Here is a 27,437-nt window from a genome sequence, read left to right on the forward strand (position 1 = left end):
CTATTGTGACTATACATTGCACTGTTTTCTATTGCTATTACTGCATATTTTGGTATTGTGTACATATATCTTGTGTATATTTGCTATCCTCATACTGAGGGTACTCACTGAGATACTTTGACATACTGTCATAAAAATAAAGTACCTTTATTTTTAGTATATCTGTGTATTGTGTTTTCTTATGATATTGTGCATATGACACTAGAGGTACTGTAGGAGCTTCACTCGTCTCCTAGTTCAGCCTAAGCTGCTCTGCTAAGCTACCTTTTCTATCAGCCTAAGCTGCTAGACACCCCTCTACACTAATAAGGGATACCTGGGCCTGGTGTAAGGTGTAAGTACCCCTTGGTACTCACTACAAGCCAGTCCAGCCTCCTACAAATACAAAATGATATGCAGAACATTGGTAAAATACTGCCCTCTCAGGAAAGAGAACAATTTAAATGAGGTTCTTTCATTATTGAATATTCGAATCGTTTGAGGGATTTGTAAATTTGAACTGAACAGTAACTCTATCATGTTTTTTTACTCTAACCAGATTTAACATTTTCAAACTAGTTGTCTGTAGTAATAGTTGATACTTGGGATTTTAATTTTGCTTTACACATGCAGAAAATGTGTTCTATTTACTGACATTGTAAATTGTATGTATAAAAACAAAGATTTCATTAAGTTCATAAATGGCACTTAGTGAACTCTAGATAGACAAACAGGAATAGTCACATCTTCAACGAAACTGAGAAATGTAACTGTCATTCGCTGTAGCACCAGTGGGCAAAAGGAACAAAGGGAAAAAGGATGTTTCAATTATATTTCAAATCTAGTGTTCAAAAGCTATTTCGTAAGGGACACACTACATTTTGGAGGTCTGCAATACCACTGTGACCCTATACCTGGAGTAACTTTATTCCTTTTGTCTTCTTTGAAACCTTGCAAAGTATTCACTCCCGACTGAAGTCTCCCAGCTGCTATTCCAAGCTTGACACAACCATGACCAAAATCTGCAGGAAAACACAAGGCAGACATCAATAAACAAGTAATGATGAGTATAAGAAAATGCTCTTAAAAATCGTAAGCATATTGTCCTATAGAAAAAAGGTGAAAGACTTCCACAAAAACATATGAAATGAGAGCCAAGTGCTTTTGAGTAGATATCATGCCACATGTAATACATTCTGAATAAAAAAAAATGCATAAAATATTCATATTTTAAACAGGAATCTGAATGGATAAGGAAGAAGAGAGCTGTGGAATTTGATGTCACTATCCTACAATGCGGAAATAAAAGGTACACTGAGTCAGGTATACCAAGAAGTTGATCATGTGGTAAGGATACACATTCATCGTTCTATTGCTTGACACATTTGCTAATTACATTACCTATACCCAGGCCTCTTTTCTTCTACGTTGAGGCTTCTAAACTTAAAAGTAAAGATTAAGAATTAATCTAATAGCCCTAACTCTTTTACTGAATAATAGGCAAACCATGAACACTTTACTGATAAATGAAGTCCTTGCAGATAATTAGCTCTTTGTTGATGAAGTGTAAAACCATCATGTTTATTACTTTTTATAGTACACATGCTACACAAAATAAACAGTTTTATTGATGTCAACAGATTGTCAGTCACATTCTTGATCAATTTATTCAAGACAAAATAGTGATTATCTTGATGAATACGGTACTACTTGGAATAAATCTGAATGCAAAAATAAAGTTTCATGACAACAATGGATTTTGTAGAAAGGAGCTTGTGTTAACCATTCAGTTTCTTATTATGAATTTTCATCATAATAAAGTTGTGATGTTCTTAAATATAATTAAAGTGATGCTTATACTGAATGTTACATTAGCTGCGTAACAACCATTAACGGAACAGATCTTTTAAAAATAGAAGCAGCTCCACAAACAAACGCTTATCATGGGAGGTTTTGAAGGAGGGGAGATACTGAAGACGTGGAACAATATGCTGCATGGTTGTAGAATATCCTTAACTCATGAAGCATTAAGACTTCCCAACGTTAAATTCTTTATAAAAATGAAAAGTTGCATATCTGCCACCCTAGTTATCCATTAGTTCTCATGCTGGTGTGAGATGCCAAAACACTTTAACAGAGAGACAGTTACTTTAAAAATAGTTTTAAAAATGTCTAGAGCTAACATTAAATAACATGCCTTATTTTAAAATAAAATAAGTCATTTAAAGAAAAACTAAATAAATACAAGAGATTGGAGCCAGATACCCAGCACTCAGAAGGATATTTAGTGTGAAGCTGTTACCATACCACTGAAGCCACTAAGACAAAGGGGAGGCTCATAATTCGTTGATGAAGATTCCGATGATGGACAATCAGCAATTCAAATAACTTTTTCATCTCAATCATGGAATTGCCACTAATAATCAGAAACACTGAAAAAAAGAGCAACTTTCTACTCCCCCATCTTCCCCATCACCCCTAGAAAGGAGGTGGGAACCAGGCGGCAGGTTAAAATTCCAAGGATAAATGGCAATGACCCAAATAGATTATTTAGATAGGTCTGACCTGACATAGCCATCCACCCTGAAGTTTGAATAAAAAAACAGTGTCTACCATATGTATTGACTGGCTTCCAAATATCCATTTTACAGATTTAAGGTACAGCAGGTGTGGCAGTCTATCCACCCCATGGAATGAGCCAGATGCTTCGGTGTAAGGGGTTTATTAGATTTCTGATAACATATGGAAATCTATGGAATGGTACAGATTAGGAAGCCACGGTTCAGATGCTGCTAAACCTGAGTGGTGAATGATTCAATGGAAGAGTCTAACAACTTGGAGAGGATGATGCTATGTCGCCATGGAGGAAACAGTCTTCCTACCCTCGGAAACACATTTTAATAACTTCTCAGAAACACTTAATCATGGGAATAGTCAAGAAGATATCAAACAGATGAAATGGTGCTGGCTAGAGTCTTAAGTGGCCAATGGATCCTCGCGTTAATGGAAAAAAAGAGGATTACATGCTGGACGATGATGAACTACCTTGGAAATTACTGAGGACTTAACTTCTGTCAGACCCATGGGAATATTGTGGCTGCACCTCTTGTCATATTATCATGAAATACTGTAAAAGTAACAATTGCTAAAATTCTCAAAGGAGATGCTGGATAGGTAGGTCAGAACACTACTCCACTAACACTCAGGGATATCTCTGGGGCTGTGCATCTAAGGTGTGAGGAGATTTTGAAGTATGGGGCTAGTATGGAGCACAGAACTGCCTTGATGTCATGATACTACCTAGTCTGCACCCTGATGGAAACTCTGTGGAATAGATGTAATTTCAGGTAAAAAAAAAAAAAACTAAAAAATAAATAAATAAATAAATTAAAAACAAAACACTGAATGGGCAAGCAGTCACTTGAAGACACTATTGGCCCAATTTTGATCATGGCAGATAGCCTGCTTCTCCATCAGGGAGATGGAGTAAATTACTCCTTCGTCCTAACAGAGATGCCACCCGCCAGATTTATAAATGACCACCCAGCTGGCAGTCAATTATAAAGCAATGGCAGGAACTGCCGTCACCACGATTCCTGTCTATATATTTTGCAGGTTGGTACAGGGCTCCATCATCTTGAGTCTTGCACCAAGCAGTTTTCTTTTTTACTTTAAAAAAGAAAAGCCAGTTTCAGGATTTAATTTATGAAAATAATAGAGATAATACCCCCCTCACCATGGGAGTCATCTCCTATGGCGAGAGGGGCATTATTTCATTTTTACTGTCTCTCCATGCCAGGGCTTGCCTGGTAGTGACAAACTAAGTGCCAAGACCCTCGTCAGGAGGCCACTGCATTTTCCACCACCCACGGCTCCTCCTAGCACTGTCAATGACACTACTAACACAGCTAATACCATCACACTCCTACAAGAGTGACAATTAAGACTATTCCAAGCCCTCAAAGTTATAAGAATAGCTTGGGGAGGGGGGCTTGGCCAGGCAAAGCAAGATGGAGGCCGCCATACCGTAGAGCTCCAATGCCCAAACTATGTATCTTACATAATCCGTTCGCTGTAATGGCTCATCCAGTCTCCCCTGTGTGTGTGGAGCACCCGCCTCGACTGTGGGGATGATTTGGTGTGCTGGTGAGGAATGACAAGGTTCCCTCCAGGAGCGGGGTCATGGATGTTCCTGTGCAGCCACAGGCTCAGGATGGCGTGGAAGACAAGCTGAGTGGGCCTGATGGGAGTTGCTGGAGAATCCCTGGCAGTCCCTAATGCAGCAGTTGTGATTTGCCCTCTTCCTGCAGGAGCCCGTGGAGAGGCAAGGGGGCCCAGAACTGCCAGGAGAGCTTTGAGCAGATCGCTGGCCTAGGGGTCTATCCTCCTGTGCGCCCAAGCATGGGCCCTGGGGATCCTGGGTAAGAAGCAGCGCTGGGGTTGATCAGTCACCGGCCGGTAGGTTTCCAAACAAAGACTCTCGCACTGAATTAGGTTACGATAGTCCTCGGTGTACATGATCCCATCGAGCACCGTCCCCAGTCAAGGATGGGGCCCATCTATCTATATTGTTAGGTGTGTAGCTTTTTTAATAAACTGACACATTGTCTTACACACCTGCATTACACCTTTTGATATTTAGTGTAGAGTAGGAGACCTTTGATGTTTTTGGTCCTGACGAAACGCCATTAGATCCGTAGGGACTGGTTAGGCGTGAAACATGTTGACCTAGACAAGTGATTGTGGGAAGTCCTCTCTTTCACTCCTTATATCTTGGTTGAGTGACAAAACATTACTTCCACCTCACTCCTGAGTGTGTTTTAACCTTGACAAGACCCCCTTAGCTTAATAAAATGTAGGTGTTCTGAGGGTTTTGAGCCAATTTTATCCCCCTTTTTTTCTGTAGCTCCTCTCTGATCGTAGGTTTGAATTCATCCCCACGTTTATTTACTACGGCACGCACTACTGGTCAAGATCTCTGGCAAAGAGCCCCCCGAGAGGCCCGTCAGATATTGCAGTGCCAGTCTAGCGAGGAGCATGCCATATGATGAAGCATGACATCCAATGGATGTGTGAGGGCTCTTGCTTCTATACTGCAGTGTGCCTAGTGAAGTTCTGTATACTCCTGTGGAACACTGTACCTGTATGATTTACTTGATTGGAGTGCGGCCATGGGGAAGAGGGTGAGCCCCCCTCGCCGCTCTCGAGTTGGACCACTCTCCCATCTGCATTAAGGGGTCTTGTGGCCCATGGGAGTCCCCCTCCTTTTTGACAGGCTTGATGGGGAGTGCCCGGTGGCTTCCCCCTAGAACGGACCTGGCTGGGTCATTGGAGAGGCTGCAGAAAGGGGGGGGCCACTATGATCACAGCGGTGTGGCGGGTGCCCACCAGGAGACATACGAAGAGTGAATCTGGGTTACCCTTGTGAAGAGGCCCACCGGTGGCCGGAGACCAGACAGCACCCTGATTCATTGGCTGATCATGCCGCCCTCCCATATGTGGGTTATGGAACTGGTGGTTCCTTTAGGTCCCCTCTATAGGGGCACTCTGCTACCATGGTGAAAGAAAAGCCACAGAAGTGAAATAGCAAATTGGATAGATTTGCCAAATTGATGCTGCCAATGCCACAGGGACCTGACCTGCCATAAAAAATGACTATGGAGGGGGAGGACTCTCATCCTGGGACAGACGCCACCTTGAAGGCCATTAAACCTTCCCGCCATGTCCTGGAGACTAAGGGCCTGATTTAGATTTTGGGGGCGGGTAACTCGGTCACAAACAAGACAGATATCCCGTCCGTCGGATTACATTCTCCATATGATATTATGGGATCGTAATACAGCGAATGGAATATCCGTCACGTTTGTAACAGAGGAACCCCCTCCGCTAAACTCTAAATCAGGTCCAAAGATTTGGGAAGTTGTGGCAGATGTAGTTCTGCTCCGACAGGAGCAGAGGAAAATGACAGGAAGGGCGACAGTGGCCGAGAAGAAAGTCACAATGCTGCAGGGCACAGTGAAAGACCTTACCTAGGCAGTACAGAAAATAAGGGCCCTCACTCCACTGAACTGGATGAGTGGGTCGAGGTGGCCGAAAGGCGTCCGCAACAAAACAACTTGTGCTTTATGGGGTTCCCAGAGGATGTGGAGGGCCCCAGACGTGAACAGTTTCTCAAACAGTGGCTGAAATCCTTTCTTCCAGAGGACCAGATGTTCCTGTGTTTCCCTGGTAAGCCTGCGCATAGGCACCTGGTGAGGAAGCCGTCTCTGGGGGCTGCCCCAAGGGCTACGATTGCTTGCCTGTTATATTTTAAGGGACATGAAATATGAAATCCACACTAATTCCCATCTCTACAGACCACCAAACTGGTTCAGCAACTGCAGAAGACTTTTGATCTGGTGAAACAGAGGCTGTGTGGTCTGAATCTCCGATACACGATGTTGTACCCGGCTAAGCTCAAAATGCTTTACCTAGGGAAGGCCTTTCTGTTTGACTATCCAGACAGAGTCTGGGAATGGTTGGAGGAGCACCCACTTTGTCGATTGGACATTGAGTCCTCCCACTTCAGGGGTGCAGCCGTTGCAAAGAGCCCAGGAGAGACCAGTCTGGTAGATTATGATCCAGAGCATGATGATGAGGAATGACTCTGCCAAAGGGGTACAAGCACTGGAGGCCCACTCGTCCAACACAGACATTAGAGATGATCTCCTTGCTACTCAAGGGAGGGGCCTTCTGACACGAATTACTGGGCAGCGGCATTCAATACTTTGATTTACCAGTGTTTCAGTTCTGAGTGTTAAGGGGGTGCAGGAGGCTTGCAGTTGCTTTTGTTAATGGGGATTGTTTAACATGTTAATTGTGCAGGAGGGTGGGGCAACAAGCATTTCCCAAATTGGGGTAGTGGGTAGTACAAAACTCACATCAGGGAAAAGTGGGGTGGTGGGTTCAGTTGGGGTTGATTGTTTTTCTGAGTTGTGGGGGTGCGGGGACCTGGCAGGATGTGTGATCACAAGGCAACCACACTACACACAACCAGGTAGATGGCAATTGGGCCCTGGGTGGGCTCACCCTTGGGACTTTCTTCTTTGTTGCTCATGACACCACCTTCCACATATTTGCTGGCTGTTCTGTCGTGGAATGTGAATCAAGGGTGGGGTGGTCGAATATGAATAGAATACGTCTCTACCAGATATGCTGTTACCGCAGGGAATTAACCTGTTCATCTGATAGAGACTTCCAGTTGCAGATTCCTGACCTTAGAATAAATACCCAAGCAATATCGTCCTCGGTGGTGGGCTGCAAACCAAGATCATACTAGAAAGTCTTGCAGGACCGAACGCCCAAAGTAGCCCTCTCTGCAGACCTGACTGTCCTGGCAGTAATTTTTTGTGAATGTGTGCAGAGATGCCTACGTTGCTGCCTGGCAGATGTCCAGAACAGGAACTCTGCATGCTAAAGCTGTGGTGGTAGCAATTGCTCCGGTGGAGTGGGCAGGCAACCCCTCAAGGGTTTGCTTCTTTGTCAAATTGTAGCACATTTTGATGCAAAGCACTACCCATTGTGAGATGGTGTGCTTCTGCACGGTCCAGGTGCATAAAAAGTAGGCAAAGTGATGGACTGACCTACATGAAAAGGCGTAACAACCTTAGGAAGGAAGGAAGGAAGGAAGGAAGGAAGGAAGGAAGGAAGGAAGGAAGGAAGGAGGCCCTGGTACAAAGCACCACTTTGTCAGGATGGACAGATATAAATGCTGGCTTTGAAAAAAGACCTTGAAGCAGACTCACTCTGCGAGCAGAGGTGATGGCAATCAGGAAAGCAGTTTTTAGTGAGAGGAGCCATAAGGGACAGTTATGGAGTGACTCAAAAGGGGCACACAAAGTAGGTAAGGACCAAGTTCAAATCCTACTGGGGCATAATGAATGGGGGTAGGTGAGTACAAATGGGTGAGACCCTTAAGGAACCTCCCAACAATGGGAGACTTGATTAAAGAAGGTTCATCTGGCAATCTGAGAAAGGCCGAAATGGCAGATAAGTAGTCTTTAAGAGTGACCAAAGCAGAGCCCTGCTGGGCAAGAGAGAGGATGAATAGTAGAACCTCAGATAGAGGTGCGGAAAGGGGATCAAGGGTTTTGTTGACACACAATGCCACAAATTTATGACGACAGACATATACTGTTTTGGTGGCGGACGCCTGGCTGCCAAAGTAATATTACAGACTCCGGGCAGAAGGTCGAAAGCTGTCAACTGCTGCCGCTCAACCTCCATGAAAGAAGGTGGAGACTGGACAGGTTCGGGTGGAGAACAGTACCCTGCTTCTGTGGCAGAAGATCCTCTAGAAGAGGCAGTCTGATCGGAGATTCTGTGGCCATGTTCAGAAGCTCGGGGTACCATACTCTTCGTGCCCAGTCCGGAGCCACAAGAATGACTTGGGCCTGGTCGTTCTTGATCTTCTACAGAACTCTAGACAGAAGTGGTATTGGCGGAAAGGAGGCCTGTGTTCTACTGAAGACGAAATGCGTCACCGAGCAAGGGCCGCCTTGGAAACTCCAACAAGCAAAACAGCTGACATTGTGCGTTCTCTGCGGAGGCAAACAGACCTAACCAAGGTTCTCTCCTCTGTTGAAAGAGACCTTGCGCCACCTCCGGAAGGAGACGCCATTCATGATCAACTATGCATTGATGGCTGAGTTTGTTTGCTCTTGGGTTCAGGGAGCCCGCCAGATGTTGAACCATCATGGTTATGCCCTGATGTTCAAGCCATGTCCAGAGCCACAGAGACAACGGGTTCACGGCCCCACTTCGCCCTGTTTGTTGCAGTACCACATGCCGGCGGTGTTGTCCGTGAACACCTGCACCACTTTCCCTTTGAGAGAGGGAAGGAATGCTTTCAATGCAAGCCTGATCACTCAAAGATCCAGAAGATTGATATGGAGTCCGGACTCCGCTGTGAAATCTAGCTGGGGAAGGGAGAGGGACCTGCTGTTGACCCAAACCGGATTCGAAAGCCACCACTGGAGATCTTTGGTAGTTCCCTCCGAGAACTGGATCATGTTGGAGAGATTCCAAGCATGATGCGCCCACTGGAACTTCAGGTCCCACTGCAGAGCCCACATATGCCACCTGGCATGTGACAGTAACAAGATGCAGGCGGCCACGAGGCCCAGCAGCCTCAGAGTCAGTCTCACTGAAACCCAGGATAGAGACTGAAACATCAGTGTCATAGCCCAAATATCCTGAACTCGCTTTTCGGGAGGAAAAACCCCAAACTGCACTGTGTCCAGAACAGCTCTGACGAAGGGGAGCATCTGAGAGGGAGTCAGGTCTGACTTCGGCATGTTTATAGTTGTAAGAAAGTCACTTTTTGGCATGCTTACCAACACGTTTTGCCTGTTTATCAGTGTGTTTAGACTGGGTTCACTGGGATACTGCTAACCAGGTTCCCAGTGATTGTGCTCCCTCCTCTAAATCTGGTTGCTTTGGTACCCTTTACACCCCACAATTGGCATATTGGTGTACCCCTGTAAGTCCCAAGTATATGGTACTTAGGTACCCAGGGCATTGGTACACCAGGGGTCCCCCATGGGCTGCAGCATATATTATGCCACTCATGGGAGCCCATGCAAACTGTGTCCTCTGAAAGACCCTCTAGAGTAATACCATTGTCCCTGCTTTTGTTGGGACGTAGAGGCCTCTGATATTTGGGGTTTAAAACCACCTCTGAATTGGGGCCTGCGAAAAGTACCCGGAAAAGGTGTTGCGTAAAAGGACACCCATTGCTGTGTTTGAGTCCTTTTTTAATTTTTCGATGGTGGTATCCACCTCTGGTCCAAATAGCTGCTGTTTGTTAAACGGCATATTAAAGACCACTTGCTGTATCTCAGGTTTAAATCCTGAGGACCGCAACCAAGCATGGCTCCTGATCATGACACTAGTATTTATATCCCTAACTGCGGTGTCTGCTGCAACTACCTTGTGTGCCATTTTTTGGTGTTCTGGTGGGAGATATTGGAGGAACTCTTGCATCTCATTCCAATGGGCCCTGACATACATGGCTAAAAGAGCTTGAGAGTTGGCAATTCTCCACTGATTTGCAGCTTGAGTCGCCACTGTATTGCCTGCTGCATCAAATTTGTGCCTTTATTGGGGGGGGGGGGGCATCCCCGGTGGGCTGACTATTTGCTCTCTTTCTTGCTGCACTGACAACAATGGAATCAGGTGGCACTTGTTGGGTTATAAAGAGTGGATCTGATGGTGCAGCTTTATATTTTTGTCCACCCTTGGTGTGAGTACCCTAGCCATTGCTGGTTCTCTAAAAATGTCATCAGCATGTTTTAACATGCCTGGTAGCATTGGCAAACATTGGTACTGTTTATGTGTAGAGAATAGTGTGTTGAATAGAAAGTCATCCTCTATGGGTTCAGAGTGCAGCTGCACATTGTGGTATGTGGCTGCTCTAGCAATAACCTGATTATAGGCCGTGGTGTCTTCAAGTGGAGATAGCCTAGTGGGATATAGATCGGGATCATTAGATGGAATAGGGTCTGGATCATACACATCCCATGGGTCTACAGTATAACTACTGTCACCCATATAATCCCCATGTGAAAAGACAGGAGATTGCATAGAATACTGTATTATGTGAAGGTGTTGGTGGTGGATTATCAGGTGGTGGTGAAGTGGGAAGCAAAGGAGAACGCGGTTGAGAAGGCTGATGTACTGCCTTTGGTTTCTCCTTGTGTTTAAATATTTTTGTAGGTGAAGGCCCAGTTTCCAAACTTTCTTGGAAAGACAGTTTCCTCTTGGTTACAGAAGGAGGATAGGCAATAATTTCCCCACTATCCTTTTGGATTTGGATTTTCCATTGTTCATGGTCCATCACTTCAAGAATGGGCCTAATGTCTGTTGACTCCTCTGCAGATGGAACATATTTACTTCCAGCTGTTGTGTGCTCCGAAAGCTTGGTGACTGACTGCTTTAATCGGGCCGAAAATGTGGACTCTGAAACAGATAGGAGTTTTTTTGGCTCCGAAGAGGAGCTTAGGTGCTTTAGCTCTGAGGTGTTATACAAACGTTTCGGTTCCGAAGCGGAAGCTTCCACTTTGTGACTCGATCCCGAAACAGGCGTGGCAGTCTGTTCAATTGAATGCATTCTGGTCTTCTTCGACGCCGAACCCGACGGCCAGTTGTCGAGATGTAACTTTCAGGTCCGACCATGGCCGGCAAGCAGTGGTGGACCCAAGACCATTTGTGCTGACTTTTTGGAATGTTTTTGTTGATGGGAAGGGGCTGTCGTACTCAAGTACTGCGCTGCAGGAATAACTTGTCTGTCCCCATTTGAGTCACGGTCAGAATTGAAGTCTGCGATGGAAACTGCAGTATGCGCCTGTTCCTCACCAAAAGTATCAGGCGTTTGTTCGGTCGACTTCAATGACATCTCTAGCTGACAAGCTCTTCGATCTCGCAAAGTCTTCTTGGAGCAGATGGATCGGCATGCCTTGCAGGTTTCTTCCATGTGATCCGGAGAGAGGCAGAGGTTACACACCGAGTGTTGGTCGGTGTAGGGGAACTTGGCGTGGCACGGAGGGCAGAATTGAAACGGAGTCTGATCCATGAGCCTGTGACGCAGTAGGCCCGAGAAGGTCGTGGGCGCCCGAAAAGGTATTTAATCGATCCCGATGACACAATCGTATCGAGTGTAGTATGGAAAACGCGTTTGAAAACGATACCAACGTTTAAAGGAAGGATAGAGGAGTTCAGATAGTACTGAACCAAGATCTACCGGAACAAGAGGGAACACTTCTGAACCCGAAAGCGGAAAGAAAACAATTTAACAAAGGATTCGATGCTCATGCGCACTACCACTGAGAGGAGGAGTCACTTGATCTCATGACTCGAAAAAGCTTCTTCAAAGATAAACAACTTGTAACACTCCAAGCCTAAGATTAGATGGCAGACTTATGCAAAACATGTGTATCTGCAGCTACACATGCCATTGAACATATATATATATATATATATATGTGTATATGGAAAATGTCACTTACCCAGTGTACATCTGTTCGTGGCATGAGACGCTGCAGATTCACATGCTGTGCATATCCCGCCATCTAGTGTTGGGCTCGGAGTGTTACAAGTTGTTTTTCTTCGAAGAAGTCTTTTCGAGTCACGAGATCAAGGGACTCCTCCCCTTTCGGCTCCATCGCGCATGGGCGTCGACTCCATCTTAGATTGTTTTCCACGCAGAGGGTGAGGTAGGAGTTGTGTATATAGTTATAGTGCCCATGCAATGGAGTAAGTATGTATGTACATAATGTGATTAAGTGTTATATTTACAAATTTACAAATGTACAAGTTTATTTTTATCAACTTATAACGGCTACAGGCTCGCGGGGAGGTGGGAGGGCGCATGTGAATCTGCAGCGTCTCATGCCACGAACAGCTGTACACTGGGTAAGTGACATTTTCCGTTCGATGGCATGTGTAGCTGCAGATACACATGCTGTGCATAGACTAGTAAGCAGTTATCTCCCCAAAAGCGGTGGTTTAGCCTGTAGGAGTTGAAGTTGTTTGAAATAATGTTCGTAATACTGCCTGTCCTACTGTGGCTTGTTGTGTTGTTAACACATCCACACAGTAATGTTTAGTGAATGTATGAGGCGTAGACCATGTGGCTGCCTTACAGATTTCGGTCATTGGTATATTTCCTAGAAAGGCCATGGTGGCACCTTTCTTCCTAGTGGAATGTGCCTTTGGTGTAATAGGCAGTCCTCTCTTTGCTTTAACATAACAGGTTTGAATACATTTAACTATCCATCTGGCAATACCTTGTTTGGATATTGGATTCCCTGCATGAGGTTTTTGGAAAGCTACAAAAATTGTTTCGTTTTGCGAATTTGTTTGGTTCTATCAATGTAATACATTAGTGCTCTTTTTATGTCTAATGTATGTAATGCTCTTTCAGCTACAGAGTCTGGTTCTGTAAGAACACTGGGAGTTCCACCATTTGATTTAAGTGGAACAGTGATATAACTTTTGGCAAAAGTTTGGGATTTGTGCGTAGAACCACTTTATGTTTGTGTATTTGTATAAAGGGTTCCTGTATGGTAAAGGCTTGTATTTCACTTACTCTTCTGAGAGCTGTGATAGCTCTTAGGAAGGCTACTTTCCAGGTTAAGTATGGAATCTCACAAGAGCGCATGGGTTCAAATGGTGGACCCATGAGTCGTGTTAATACAATATTGAGGTTCCACGAAGGAACTGGTGGTGTTTTTGGTGGAATGATCCTTTTTAGACCCTCCATAAATGCTTTTATGACTGGGATTCTAAATAGTGAAGTTGAATGTGTAATTTGCAGATAGGCAGAAATTGCTGTGAGATGTATTTTAATGGATGAAAAAGCTAACTTAGATTTTTGTAAGTGTAGTAAGTAGCTTACAATGTTTTTCGCAGACGCGTGTAATGGTTGAATTTGATTATTATGACAGTAATAAACAAATCGTTTCCATTTATTTGTGTAGCAATGTCTTGTAGTAGGTTTCTAGCCTGTTTGATGACCTCCATACATTCTTCTGTGAGGTCTAGATGTCCGAATTCTAAGACTTCAGGAGCCAGATTGCTAGATTGAGCGATGCTGGATTCGGGTGTCTGATCTGTTGTTTGTGTTGAGTTAACAGATCTGGTCTGTTTGGTAGTTTGATATGAGGCACTACTGACAGGTCTAGTAGTGTTGTGTACCAAGGTTGTCGTGCCCAAGTTGGTGCTATCAGTATTAGTTTGAGTTTGTTTTGACTCAATTTGTTTACTAGATACGGAAGGAGTGGGAGAGGGGGAAAAGCGTAAGCAAATATCCCTGACCAACTCATCCATAACGAATTGCCCTTGGAGTGAGGCTGTGGGTACCTGGATGCAAAGTTTTGGCATTTTGCATTTTCTTTTGTTGCGAACAGGTCTATTTGCGGTGTTCCCCAGTTTTGGAAGTAGGTTTGTAGTATCTGGGGATGAATTTCCCATTCGTGGATCTGTTGGTGATCTCAACTGAGATTGACGGTTAACTGGTTTTGAATTCCTGGTATGTATTGCGCTATTAGGCGAATGTGATTGTGAATCGCCCAATGCCAAATCTTCTGTGCTAAGAGACACAACTGTGTAGAGTGTGTGCCTCCCTGTTTGTTTAGGTAATACATTGTTGTCATGTTGTCTGTTTTGACAAGAATGTGTTTGTGGGCTATTAGTGGCTGAAATGCTTTTAACGCTAGAAACACTGCTAGTAGTTCTAGTTCATTTATATGAAGTTGTTTTTGTTGAGTGTCCCATTGTCCCTGGATGCTGTGTTGGTTGAGGTGTGCTCCCCACCCTACCATGGAAGCATCTGTTGTGATCATGTATTGAGGCACTGGGTCTTGGAAGGGCCGCCCTTGATTTAAATTTATAGGATTCCACCATTGAAGCGAGGTGTGTGTTTGGCGGTCTATCAACACTAGATCCTGAAGTTGACCCTGTGCTTGTGTCCATTGTGTCGCTAGGCACTGCTGTAAGGGCCGCATGTGTAATCTTGCGTTTGGGACAATGGCTATGCATGAAAACATCATGCCTAGAAGTTTCATCTCTAATTTTACTTGATATTTTTGGTTTGGGTGCATGCTTTGTATTACGTTTTGTAATGCTTGTACCCTTTGTGGACTTGGAGTGGCAATCCCTTTTTTTGTGTTGATTGTCGCTCCTAAGTATTGTTGTATTTGACACGGTTGTAAGTGTGATTTTAGGTAGTTTATTGAGAACCCTAATTTGTAAAGGGTTTCTATGACTTATTTTGTGTGTTGAAGACACTGTTTCTGAGTGTTTTTTTTTTATTAACCAATCGTCTAGATACAGGAATACGTGTATGTGCTGTCTTCTGATATGTGCTGCTACTACTGCAAGACATTTTGTAAATACTCTTGGTGCTGTTGTTATCCCGAATGGTAACACTTTGAATTGGTAATGTACTCCTTGGATTACAAACCTTAAGTATTTCCTGTGTGAAGGATGTATGGTATATGGAAGTACGCATCCTTTAGATCTAATGTTGACATGTAGTTTTGTTGTTTGAGCAAGGGGATCACGTCTTGAAGTGTTACCATGTGAAAGTGATCTGATTTGATGTAAAGATTTAGTGTTCTGAGATCTAAGATGGGTCTCAGAGTTTTGTCCTTTTTGGGTATTAGAAAATACAGGGAATAAACACCTGTTCCTTTCTGATGGTTGGGTACGAGTTCTATTACCTCTTTTTGTAACAACGCTTGGACTTCTAGTTGTAATAGATCCAAGTGCTGTTTGGACATGTTGTGTGTTCTTGGAGGCACATTTGGTGGTAATTGTAGGAATTCTATGCAATAACCATGTTGGATAATGCTTAGGACCCACGAGTCTGTAGTTATTTCTTCCCAATTGTTGTAATAATCTGTGAGTCTCCCCCCCACTGGTGTTATGTGTTGGGGATTTGTGACATTGAAGTCACTGTTTAGTTTGTGGGGTCTTTGGGCTTTGGAATTTCCCTCTGGTTTTAGGGAACTGTCCACCTCTATATTGTCCCCGAAAGCCTCCTCTTTGATACTGGCCCTGGTATGTGGGTCTGGATTGTGAGGTTTAGGGTTCTGTGCTTTGGGCTCGAAACCCCCCTCTAAAGTGTGGCTTTCTAAAGGTGCCTCTGCTCTGTGGGGAGTAGAGCGCGCCCATGGCTTTGGCCGTGTCAGTGTCCTTCTTTAGCTTCTCTATAGCTGTATCCACCTCCGGCCCAAACAACTGTTGTCCATTAAAAGGCATATTAAGCACAGCCTGTTGGATCTCTGGCTTAATTCCGGAGGAGCGGAGCTATGCGTGTCTCCGAATAGTGACCGCTGTATTCACAGTTCTGGCGGCTGTGTCCGCTGAGTCCATTGCCGATCGTATCTGGTTGTTGGAGATACTTTGGCCCTCCTCCACCAATTGCTGTGCACGCTTTTGAAACTCCTTGGGAAGATGTTCAATAAAATGCTGCATTTCATCCCAATGAGCCGTCATATCTTGCCAATAAAGCTTGTGAATTGGCAATGCGCCATTGATTGGCTGCCTGTACTGCAACTCTTTTCCCAGCTGCATCAAACTTTCGACTTTCTTTGTCGGGTGGTGGTGCATCCCCAGAAGTCTGTGAGTTTGCCCGTTTGCGTGCTGCGCCTTCTACCACTGAGTCAGGTGTTAGTTGTTGCGTGATGTACACAGGGTCCGTAGGGGAGGCTTGTACTTTTTTTCCACCTTAGGTGTAATGGCTCTGCATTTGACGGGGTCTTGAAACACTTGTTTTGCGTGTTTTAACATCCCTGGTAACATCAGCAGACTCTGGTACTGGCTGTGTGTTGACAACAAAGTATTAAATAAAAAGTCATCCTCAATAGGTTCAGCGTGCAGTGCTACATTGTGAAAAGTAGCTGCTCTGGACACCACCTGCATGTAAGCAGTACTGTCTTCAGGTGGTGACGGTCTTGCCGGGTAGCAGTCTGGGCTATTGTCAGATAGTGGTGCATCATATAGATCCCATGCATCTGGGTCATCCTGGGTCATCCCTGTGTGCGTTGGAGATTGCATCATAGGGGGTGTTGCAATTGGTGATAGTTGCGGTGAGTGCTGTGGCGATGGTTGTGGCGAAAAACATGGTGGAGTTTTTTCTTTCGCCACCTTTGCTTTTGGCTGTTTCTCTGTGTTTTGGAAAGCAAGTTTCCTTTTCATTTTAATAGGAAGAAGTTCTTATTTTCCCTGTATCTTTTTGAATATGGAGCCTTCTTTGTGTATAGTCTGGCTCTGCCATCTCTAATTCTTGTCCAAATTTATGGCCTTGTAGTTGTGCTGAAAGGCCTTGTTCTTCGGAATAAGAACTTTGTTTCGGCTCCGATGCTGGGTGTTTCGGCACCAAAACTTTTTCTACAGTCTTTTTCGGCTCCGAAGCCACCTTTTTCAGTTTTGGGGTACTGATCTCTCGGTGCCGACTTAGCTCAGAGCCAGTATCTCGGTGTCGAGTTTTCTCAAAGCCTTTATCTCGGTGCCGAGTATACTTTGTGCCGGTATCTCGACCGGAGTCGGATGTCTTCGACACGTGTGTGCCCTTTTTCGGTGCCGATGGTTGGTCACCGAGTTTACGGGTTAAGCCATGGCCTGCCAGCGGTGACGTCCCCTGGGCCTTCATGATTTTGGTGTGAGTTTTGGCCGGGGCAGGTTTACTCACGGTTTTCGCCGGCTGCTTACTTTCGGCCTCATCCGAGTCCGAGTCGGCAATGGAGAAAGTCTCCTCTTCTTCGACGTCGTGGTGCCCTGACGGCGTCGATGCCATTTGAAGACTTCGAGCTCTCCGGTCCCGTAGCGTCTTCTTCGACCGAAATGCCCGACAGGCCTCGCAAGTATCCTCTTTGTGTTCGGGGGACAAACACAAATTACAGACCAAATGCTGATATGTATAATGATACTTATTGTGGCATTCGGGGCAGAAGCGGAATGGGGTCCATTCCATGAGCCTTGAAGACGCACGCAGTCGGGCCGACGAGGCCCCGCCGGGGGATAGAAGCCCCGAATGGCTACCAGAGCTCTTCTTTTATTCGGTGTCGATCTGCTATAACTAACCCGATACCGAACGCAACAATACCGTTGAATTTTCCGAGATTTAACTAACTTTCCAAACCGAAACACGGAGCGAAGAGGAACACGTCCAAACCCGATGGCGGAAAGAAAACAATCTAAGATGGAGTCGACGCCCATGCGCAATGGAGCCGAAAGGGGAAGAGTCCCTCGATCTTGTGACTCGAAAAGACTTCTTCGAAGAAAAACAACTTGTAACACTCCGAGCCCAACACTAGATGGCAGGATACGCACAGCATGTGTATCTGCAGCTACACATGCCATCGAACATATATATATATATTTACATATATATATATATGGAAAATGTCACTTGCCCAGTGTACATCTGTTCGTGGCATTAGTCGCTGCAGATTCACATGCTGTGCATAGTCCGCCGTCTGGTGTTGGGTCGGAGTGTTACAAGTTGTTTTTCTTCGAAGAAGTCTTTTCGAGTCACGAGACTGAGGGACTCCTCCTCCTTTGTTTCCATTGCGCATGGGCGTCGACTCCATCTTAGATTGTTTTCCCCGCAGAGGGTGAGGTAGGAGTTGTGTATGTTAGTAATAGTGCCCATGCAATGGAATGAATAAGTATGTACAAAATAAAGGTTAAGGTAATATATTTACAAATGTACAAATGTTGGATATTACTTCCAAACGGCTACAGGCTCCCGGGGAGGCGGGTGGGCGCATGTGAATCTGCAGCGACTAATGCCACGAACAGATGTACACTGGGTAAGTGACATTTTCCGTTCGGTGGCATGTGTAGCTGCAGATACACATGCTGTGCATAGACTAGTAAGCAGTTATCTCCCCAAAAGCGGTGGTTCAGCCTGTAGGAGTGGAAGTAGTTTGAAATAAAGTTCTTAGTACAGCTTGACCTACTGTGGCTTGTTGTGCAGATAGCACGTCTACACAGTAGTGCTTAATAAATGTGTGAGGCGTAGACCATGTTGCTGCCTTACATATTTAATTCATTGGAATGTTTCCTAGGAAGGCCATTGTGGCGCCTTTCTTTCTGGTTGAGTGTGCCTTTGGTGCAATAGGCAGCTCTCTCTTTGCTTTAAGGTAGCAGGTTTGGATGCACTTAACTATCCATCTGGCTATACCTTGTTTTGATATTGGGTTTCCTGTATGAAGTTTTTGAAATGCAATAAATAGTTGTTTTGTTTTTCTAATTGGTTTTGTTCTGTCAATGTAGTACATTAGTGCCCTTTTGACGTCTAATGTATGTAGTGCCCTTTCAGCTATTGAGTCTGGCTGTGGAAAGAACACTGGTAGTTCTACAGTTTGATTTAAGTGGAACGGTGAGATAACTTTTGGTAAGAATTTTGGATTGGTTCTTAGAACTACTTTATTTTTGTGTATTTGAATAAATGGTTCTTGTATAGTAAACGCTTGAATTTCACTTACTCTTCTTAGAGATGTAATGGCGATGAGGAATGCAACTTTCCACGTTAGGTATTGTATTTCGCAAGAATGCATGGGTTCAAAAGGTGGACCCATGAGTCTTGTTAAGACAATGTTGAGGTTCCATGAAGGAACAGGTGGTGTTCTTGGTGGTATAATTCTCTTTAGTCCCTCCATGAATGCTTTAATGACAGGTATTCTAAACAGTGAAGTTGAATGAGTAATCTGCAGGTATGCAGATATTGCTGCGAGATGTATCTTTATGGAAGAGAAGGCCAGATTTGATTTCTGCAGATGTAGTAAGTATCCTACTACATCCGTTGGAGATGCATGTAATGGTTGAATTTGATTGTTATGGCAGTAGCAAACAAATCTTTTCCATTTACTTGCATAGCAGTGTCTAGTGGATGGTCTTCTAGCTTGTTTAATGACCTCCATACATTCTTGTGTGAGGTTTAAGTGTCCAAATTCTAGGATTTCAGGAGCCAAATTGCTAGATTCAGCGATGCTGGGTTTGGATGCCTGATTTGTTGTCTGTGCTGTGTCAACAGATCTGGTCTGTTGGGTAGTTTGACATGAGGCACTACTGACAGGTCTAGTAGTGTTGTATACCAAGGTTGTCTTGCCCATGTTGGTGCTATTAGTATAAGTTTGAGTTTGTTTTGACTTAATCTGTTTACTAGATATGGAAGAAGAGGGAGAGGGGGAAAAGCGTACGCAAATATCCCTGACCAATTCATCCATAGACCATTGCCTTGAGACTGCTGGTGTGGGTACCTGGATGCGAAGTTTTGGCATTTTGCGTTCTCTTTTGTTGCAAATAGGTCTATTTGAGGTGTTCCCCAAATTTGGAAGTAAGAGTTTAGAATTTGGGGGTGAATCTCCCATTCGTGTACTTGTTGGTGATCCCGAGAGAGATTGCCTGCTAGCTGATTCTGGATCCCTGGAATAAACTGTGCTATTAGGCGAATGTGGTTGTGAATTGCCCATTGCCATATCTTTTGTGCTAGGAGACACAGCTGTGTCGAGTGTGTTCCCCCGTTTGTTTAGATAATACATTGTTGTCATGTTGTCTGTTTTGACAAGAATGTATTTGTGGATTATGATGGGTTGAAATGCTTTTAACGCTAGGAATACTGCTAACAATTCGAGGTGATTTATATGAAGCCTTTTTTGATGTACGTCCCATTGTCCTTGGATGTTGTGTTGATTGAGGTGTGCTCCCCACCCTGTCATGGAAGCATCTGTGGTTATCACGTATTGTGGCACTGGGTCTTGGAAAGGCCGCCCTTTGTTTAAATTTATACTGTTCCACCATTGAAGCGAGATGTATGTTTGGCGGTCTATCAACACCAGATCTAGAAGTTGACCCTGTGCATGTGACCATTGTGATGCTAGGCACTGTTGTAAGGGCCTCATGTGCAATCTTGCGTTTGGGACAATGGCTATGCATGAGGACATCATGCCTAGGAGTTTTAACACCATCTTTGCATGTATTTTTTGTGTTGGATGCATGGCTCGTATGACTTTGTGAAAATTTTGAACCCTTTGTGGACTTGGAGTGGCAATCCCTTTTATTGTGTTGATTGTCGCTCCTAAGTATTGCTGTGTTTGGCACAGCAGAATGTGTGATTTTGTATAGTTGATGGAGAACCCTAGTTTGTAGAGGGTTTGTATGACATAATCTGTGTGTTGTGAACACCTTGTTAGGGAGTTGGTTTTGATTAGCCAATCGTCTAGGTAGGGGAACACGTGTATTTGCTGCCTTCTGATATGTGCAGCAACTACTGCTAGACATTTTGTAAAGACTCTCGGTGCAGTTGTTATACCAAACGGCAACACTTTGAATTGGTAATGTATTCCCTTGAATACGAACCTTAGGTATTTCCTGTGCGAGGGATGTATCGGTATGTGGAAATACGCGTCTTTTAGATCTAAGGTTGTCATGTAGTCTTGCTGTCTCAACAATGGTAACACGTCCTGTAGCGTGACCATGTGAAAGTGTTCCGATTTGATGTAGGTGTTTAGTATTCTGAGATCTAAGATTGGTCTCAGTGTTTTGTATTTCTTTGGTATTAGAAAGTACAGTGAGTAAACTCCTGTGTTTCTTTGTGGACCTGGTACGATTTCTATTGCGTCTTTTTGTAGTAATGCTTGAACTTCCAGATCTAGCAGGTCTAAATGCTGTTTTGACATCTTTTGTGCTTTTGGTGGGACGTTTGGAGGGAATTGGAGAAATTCTATGCAATAACCATGCCGGATAATTGCTAAGACCCAAGTGTCTGTTGTTATCTCCTCCCAAAATTTGTAGAACTGGCTTAGTCTTCCCCCCACTGGTGTTGTGTGAAGGGGTTGAGTGACTTGTGAGTCACTGTTTGTTTGGCGGGGTTTTGGGACCCTGAAATTTTCCCCGGTTTCTAGGGAATTGTCCCCCTCTGTATTGGCCCCGAAAGTCTCCCCTTTGGTACTGTCCCTGGTAGGTAGACGGTGTTGTTTGTGAGGTACTGGCTTGTGTGGCTTGACCTCGAAACCCCCCTCTGAAGGTTGTTTTACGAAAGGTCCCGAAAGTGCCTCTGCCCTGCGGGGAGTAGAGTGCGCCCATGGCCTTAGCTGTGTCCGTGTCTTTTTTCAATTTCTCAATTGCCGTGTCAACTTCGGGTCCAAACAATTGTTGCTCATTGAACGGCATATTGAGCACTGCCTGTTGTATCTCGGGCTTGAAGCCGGATGTGCGCAACCATGCATGCCTTCTTATGGTTACCGCGGTGTTAATTGTTCTTGCAGCTGTATCCGCTGCATCCATAGAGGAACGTATTTGGTTGTTGGAGATATTTTGTCCCTCCTCAACAACTTGTTTTGCCCGTTTTTGGAGTTCTTTGGGTAGATGCTCGATGAGCTGCTGCATCTCGTCCCAATGGGCTCTGTCATAACGCGCTAGGAGCGCCTGCGAGTTAGCGATACGCCACTGGTTTGCAGCTTGTACTGCAACCCTTTTCCCAGCTGCGTCGAACTTGCGGCTCTCTTTGTCGGGAGGTGGTGCGTCGCCTGATGTGTGCGAGTTGGCCCTTTTACGAGCAGCTCCTACTACAACTGAATCTGGTGGCAGTTGTGATGTGATAAAAGCAGGGTCCGTGGGCGGTGCTTTATATTTTTTCTCCACCCGTGGAGTTATCGCTCTGCTTTTGACAGGTTCTTTAAAGATCTATTTTGCGTGCCTTAGCATTCCCGGGAGCATAGGCAGGCTTTGATAGGTGCTATGGGTGGAGGAGAGGGTGTTGAAAAGGAAGTCATCCTCGACAGGTTCTGAGTGTAACGACACGTTATGGAACTCTGCTGCCCTAGCTACCACCTGTGCATACGCTGTGCTGTCCTCAGGTGGTGAGGGCTTGGTAGGGTACGACTCAGGACTATTGTCTGATACTGGGGCGTCGTATAGGTCCCAAGCGTCCTGGTCATCTTGGCTCATGGTGGTATGAGCTTGTGAATGTGACGGAGTTTGTGCCGGTGATGTGTGAGTTACAGGTGGAGGAGAGGGTGGAGTTACTTTCTTCACCACTTTTGCTTGTGGTGTTTGTTCTTGTGTTTGGAACTCGAGTCTCCTTTCCCTCCTGATTGGGGGGAAGAGTGCTGATCTTCCCTGTCCCACTCTGTATGAAGATCCGCTTCTGGGTGTGGTCTACGTCAGTGGTTTGTAACTCTTCTTCAAATCTGTGTTTGCGCATTTGAGAGGACAGTGATTGTTCCTCTGAATACGAGCTGGCAGTCGGTTCGGTTGCTGGGCGTTTTGGCACCGAAACTGTGTCTTTGCTTGTTTTCGGCTCCGAGGAGAATTTTCACTTTTTTGTAGTCGAGCCTTCTCGGCGTCGATCATCCTCGGTGCCGCTGTCTCTGCGTCGAGCAGCTTCGGTTCCGCTGTCTCGGCGTCGACCCTTTTCGGCAGCACTTTCTCGGTCCCGAGATTGCTGCGTGCCTGTGTCTCGACCCGAGTCGGACGATCTCGGCACCGGTTCGCCCTTTTTCGGTGCCGATGAACGGTCACCTATTTTATGGGTTGAGCCATGGCCTGTTGGCAGTGGCGTCCCCTGGGCCTTGTCTGTTTTCCCGTGTGGTGCTTGTTTCGACGTCTTACTCACGGTTTCTTCGACGTCGAACTCCTCCGAGTCAGATTCATGGATGGAGAAGGCTTCCTCTTCTTCTCCTTGTTCCTCGAACCCTCGTTGTCCTGTCGGCGTGGACGCCATTTGCAACCTTCTGGCTCTTCGGTCACGGAGCGTCTTTCGGGACCGAAACGCACGACAGGCCTCACACGTTTCTTCCTTGTGCTCGGGCGACAGGCACAAGTTACAGACCAAATGTTGGTCTGTATATGGATATTTACTATGGCATTTAGGACAGAATCGGAACGGGGTCCGTTCCATCGGTGTCGATGTTACACGCGGTCGGGCCGACCAGGCCCCGACGGGGGTCAAAGTTACCCCGAAGGGCTACCGGAGCTCTTCACGATTCGGTGTCGATTCTATCTAACCCGATACCGAACGAAACAATACCGACGTAGTTTTCCGAAGTTCTGACTATCTTTCCATCCCGAAACCCGGAGCGAAAAGGAACACGTCCGAACCCGATGGCGGAAAAAAAACAATCTAAGATGGAGTCGACGCCCATGCGCAATGGAAACAAAGGAGGAGGAGTCCCTCGGTCTCGTGACTCGAAAAGACTTCTTCGAAGAAAAACAACTTGTAACACTCCGACCCAACACCAGACGGCGGACTATGCACAGCATGTGTATCTGCAGCTACACATGCCACCGAACATATATATATATATATAGTGTACTTACCTCCAGTTGGATGACTGCCTATAAGTAATCTAGTTCAGTGTTACCTTTACCTTTATTTTTGCATACCGTGTGGTTCCTTTCAGGTGTGAAAAGTTGCTGTATGACTGGTGTGGTACTTCAAGTGCTTTACACTCCTCCTAGGTAAGTCTTGACTGCTCACCACAGTTACCACTAGAGAACCCTGGCTTCCTAGACACTGTTTTCATTCACTCATATCCACGGCTCAAATTAACTCATAATAATACTAAAACTGTACTCATATTTCCTGATACTAATCCATCACTAATTCTTGGTGGGTTCCGGAGTAGCGTGCTACTAGCTGAAAAGCGCTTTGCCGCCTCGTCAGGGGTAGTAAGCACTATATAAATACTATTACAATACAATACAATACAATACTAATAGGGGTTGCCTGGATCTGGTATAAGGTGCAAACACCATAGGTGTCCACCACACACCAGGCCAGCTTCCTACAAATATGCCTTGCATTAGCAAGTAGATTTTTCAAAGCCCGACTGGGAAGACTGCGGGAGCAGTAAGAGGCAGATGTGGGCCCCCTAGAGAATGTGGATTGGGAGGCTGTGTTGATGCACCCAAGAGAGGTAGTCATCAGGCCAGGTTCTACCTTATCCATTTCAAATTATTGCATAGGTCCTATTACCATAGGTCCAGCCTCCATAAAATGGGAAGGGTAGAGAGCCTGTTGTGCTTTTGCTATGATACAGAAGAGGGGACCTTCCTCCACACGACGTGGGGCTGTGCAGGGATGCCACAATATTGGGAGTTCATTGTTAAAGATTTGGAGAAGGTGGTGGGTACTGTTATTCCCAGGGCGCCTCAACTGATTGTGCTAGGCATTAGCAATTGCAGTTCTGTATTCTGTGTTTGTTAGCTAGCCTTTGGGGGAGCAGTGTTCCTACAAGAGACATGTGGGTGGAACGGTAATCGCTGCATGGAGGCAGAGAGGTTGGTGTATGACAGCAGAGGTTGTCCCAAGAAATTTGAGAAATTCTGGGGGAACTGGTGTTCCTACCATGGGCAATTTCACAGACAATCTGGATGTTATCTCATGTGATGATGAGACTACAACTTGATTGTCATCGATGAGGTGGACCCAGCCATGGATCTTGTACTGAGACACTTTGCAGTGTTCTGTTGAGGGTGCTGATGGCTGCTGCGGGGAGGTGGGGGTGGGAGGATTGTGATGTGATGCTCTGGGGTATGACTGAGTTTATTGCGTATGTATTCTTGTTTGTAAAACCAATAAAACATTTTATTTTTTATTTTTAAAGAGTGGCTTGGGCGGCAGTCATTTCTAATATAAATTGAGTTAATAAAAAATCTGCTGTTCTGCCAATCCCTAAATAGATAAACAAAGCCACCATGTGGTAGAGTGTCAAAGGTGCAGTTGTTGAAAGTGCAGGTGCAAGCACCAGGAAACCGCCGGCTCACATTAAGCACTGGCCTTCGGAGATGTTTGGCCACCAGGGTGACAGAGTAATCACTGCATGGCTGTTGCAATAGAGTTCCCTCTTTGCCAAAATATAAATAGGGCCCCAAGTGAAAACATTGAATTAAAAAAAATAACAAATACTTCTCTCAGGAAACATTTGACAAGGACAGAACCCTGTGCAAAGAATCCTGACAATGGGAAAAGGAAAAATAACAGGGTTCAAAGTTACAGTGTTGAGCCTCGTGAAACAGGAGTAATACTGGCTATTTTAAAGGAGTATTGTTGGGGTTTGGCTCTTTCAAGTTCCTATCTGGCACCATTCAGTTTATTTTTTAGGTTTTGTATTGCAGGCAGCTTTAGCTGTTTGCTGGCAAAGACATACTGCCTAGAGTACGGAATAAAGAGTGAGCATTTGGTCAGGCTATTGCTTACAATTGAATGACTTTAATGTCTCTCACAGTTCCTTGTACCTTTATTTCATAGCTTTTATTCCGATTCTTGTGTCTGTCTTGACCAAGAAGCCATGTTTCTACCATGTTTCTGACTGGCTTGCTTGTATCCTTCCACTGCTGATGCTGCTTACACTCAGGAAACTATTAGATTTGTTCTCTTTCAGCACTCTATGGGTGAGCATGTATTTATTTGCTCTCTCTCATGTGCTGCTTCACACCTCACATCCACGCCGCTGCTCTCTGTCAACGTTGATTAAATCCTAAATTAATCTATTAAATATCTATCCTATTTTCTATCCTACGTTAAACTCCACGCTGGTTGTAGAAAATGGCTTGGCCAAGACCTCATGCTTTTAAAATGTGCAAACATTGGCTAAGCCAAATAGTGGCGACTGGCCACATTAGAGTGAAGAAATCACTGGTTTTTATACTTTTAAGATTGCTGCCACGTTGCGGGGTGCAACATGAAAAATGAACATTGCGGCCATCTTAGGGAAAACCACCAAATGTTTTCATTATTTCAAGACGGCAGCTACAATTGTGGCACAAAACATGATGATATAATGTAATGTCACATTACATCAGCCATTTTGAAAGCACGAAAACATTGTTTTCTATACTTTCAAAACCTCTGCCGCGTTGCAGCATCATGTTGCATGACACAATGTAGCGGCCATTCTAAAAACATTGAAAGCAATGCTATGATTTCAGGAAGGCCAGTATTGGTAGACAAAGGCACAGCTGTAACAGGTAGCCTAGAGGATAGCAACTAACCAGGTGATAGAGATATATTTCCTGTATCAGCCTTTTGCAGTGATTTAAAAACCTGAAACTCTCGTAAAAACATTACTTTGCATTTTTAGGCAGTAAGGTCATGACTAGGCGTAAGGATCATGGTGGAGTGATTTTCTGTGCTGTTGCAGACAAGTGATACAGTATAAGCTTTATAATTTGTGTGTGTATATGAACACAAACAAAACTGTCAGTTGGTGTTTTTCCTTTCAAGAAGACAGTAGCCCAAGTGCACACTTTTCCAACTTTTTCGAGTCAAATGTATTGTTTATGCATCATGCAACAGACTGACTGGGCTGGCTTTCAGAGTTGCACCTTATCAGTTATCCCACATCCTTTTTTAATTTGGATGCACGTTTTGCACGTTAATTTTCCTGCAGCCCATGTTTTTTTGTTCTACCTGTTTGTTTGCCCGTGGTTGAGAACCTAGAATTGCTTTTATTTTGCTCATTCAAATACCAGAAAATGTCAAGAGAGACAGAACACTTTAAATTCATATTAAAACTATGCCCTGGTACTGAAACTGTCTGCCCACAATATAAAGTCTTCTCAGAGACAAGTGGGTAAAGAGTCTGAAAATAATGTTGGCAAGGATTTCTAATTACTCAAGATTGAACTGCTCTGAACATCTAAGATTTATCTTTAAGAATAAGGATTTGATATCAGATTTAACAGGGTGTTCCCAGGTATATTATGTATTTATTTGAAATGTTTATGTAGCACTTACATACACCTAATGTGTCCAAGAAAACCTAAACATTTCAAACTTTTAAGAAAAGAAAATATATCAGGTCAGACAAAAAGACAGTTTGAGATAGACACAATGGCGATACTCTAGGATGAGGAAAAAGTGATAAAACTATTTTAGCAGCTGCTTTAGCATGGTAAAATGGCAT

General features: G+C 44.6%; 1 protein-coding gene across 2 annotated transcripts in view; it reads right to left on the minus strand.

Moving 5' to 3' along the window:
• The window catches only part of BRD7 (bromodomain containing 7), a 361,283-nt gene that overhangs the window by 163,522 nt on the left and 170,324 nt on the right, over positions 1 to 27,437 (minus strand). For both annotated transcript variants that reach the window (XM_069215540.1, XM_069215541.1), the window contains one exon: positions 894 to 1,001. In XM_069215540.1, the coding sequence (XP_069071641.1) occupies positions 894 to 1,001 (108 nt within the window). The remainder of the gene's footprint in view (positions 1 to 893; positions 1,002 to 27,437) is intronic.

Source organism: Pleurodeles waltl, chromosome 12 (assembly GCF_031143425.1).
Source record: "Pleurodeles waltl isolate 20211129_DDA chromosome 12, aPleWal1.hap1.20221129, whole genome shotgun sequence".
Lineage (NCBI taxonomy): Eukaryota > Metazoa > Chordata > Amphibia > Caudata > Salamandridae > Pleurodeles > Pleurodeles waltl.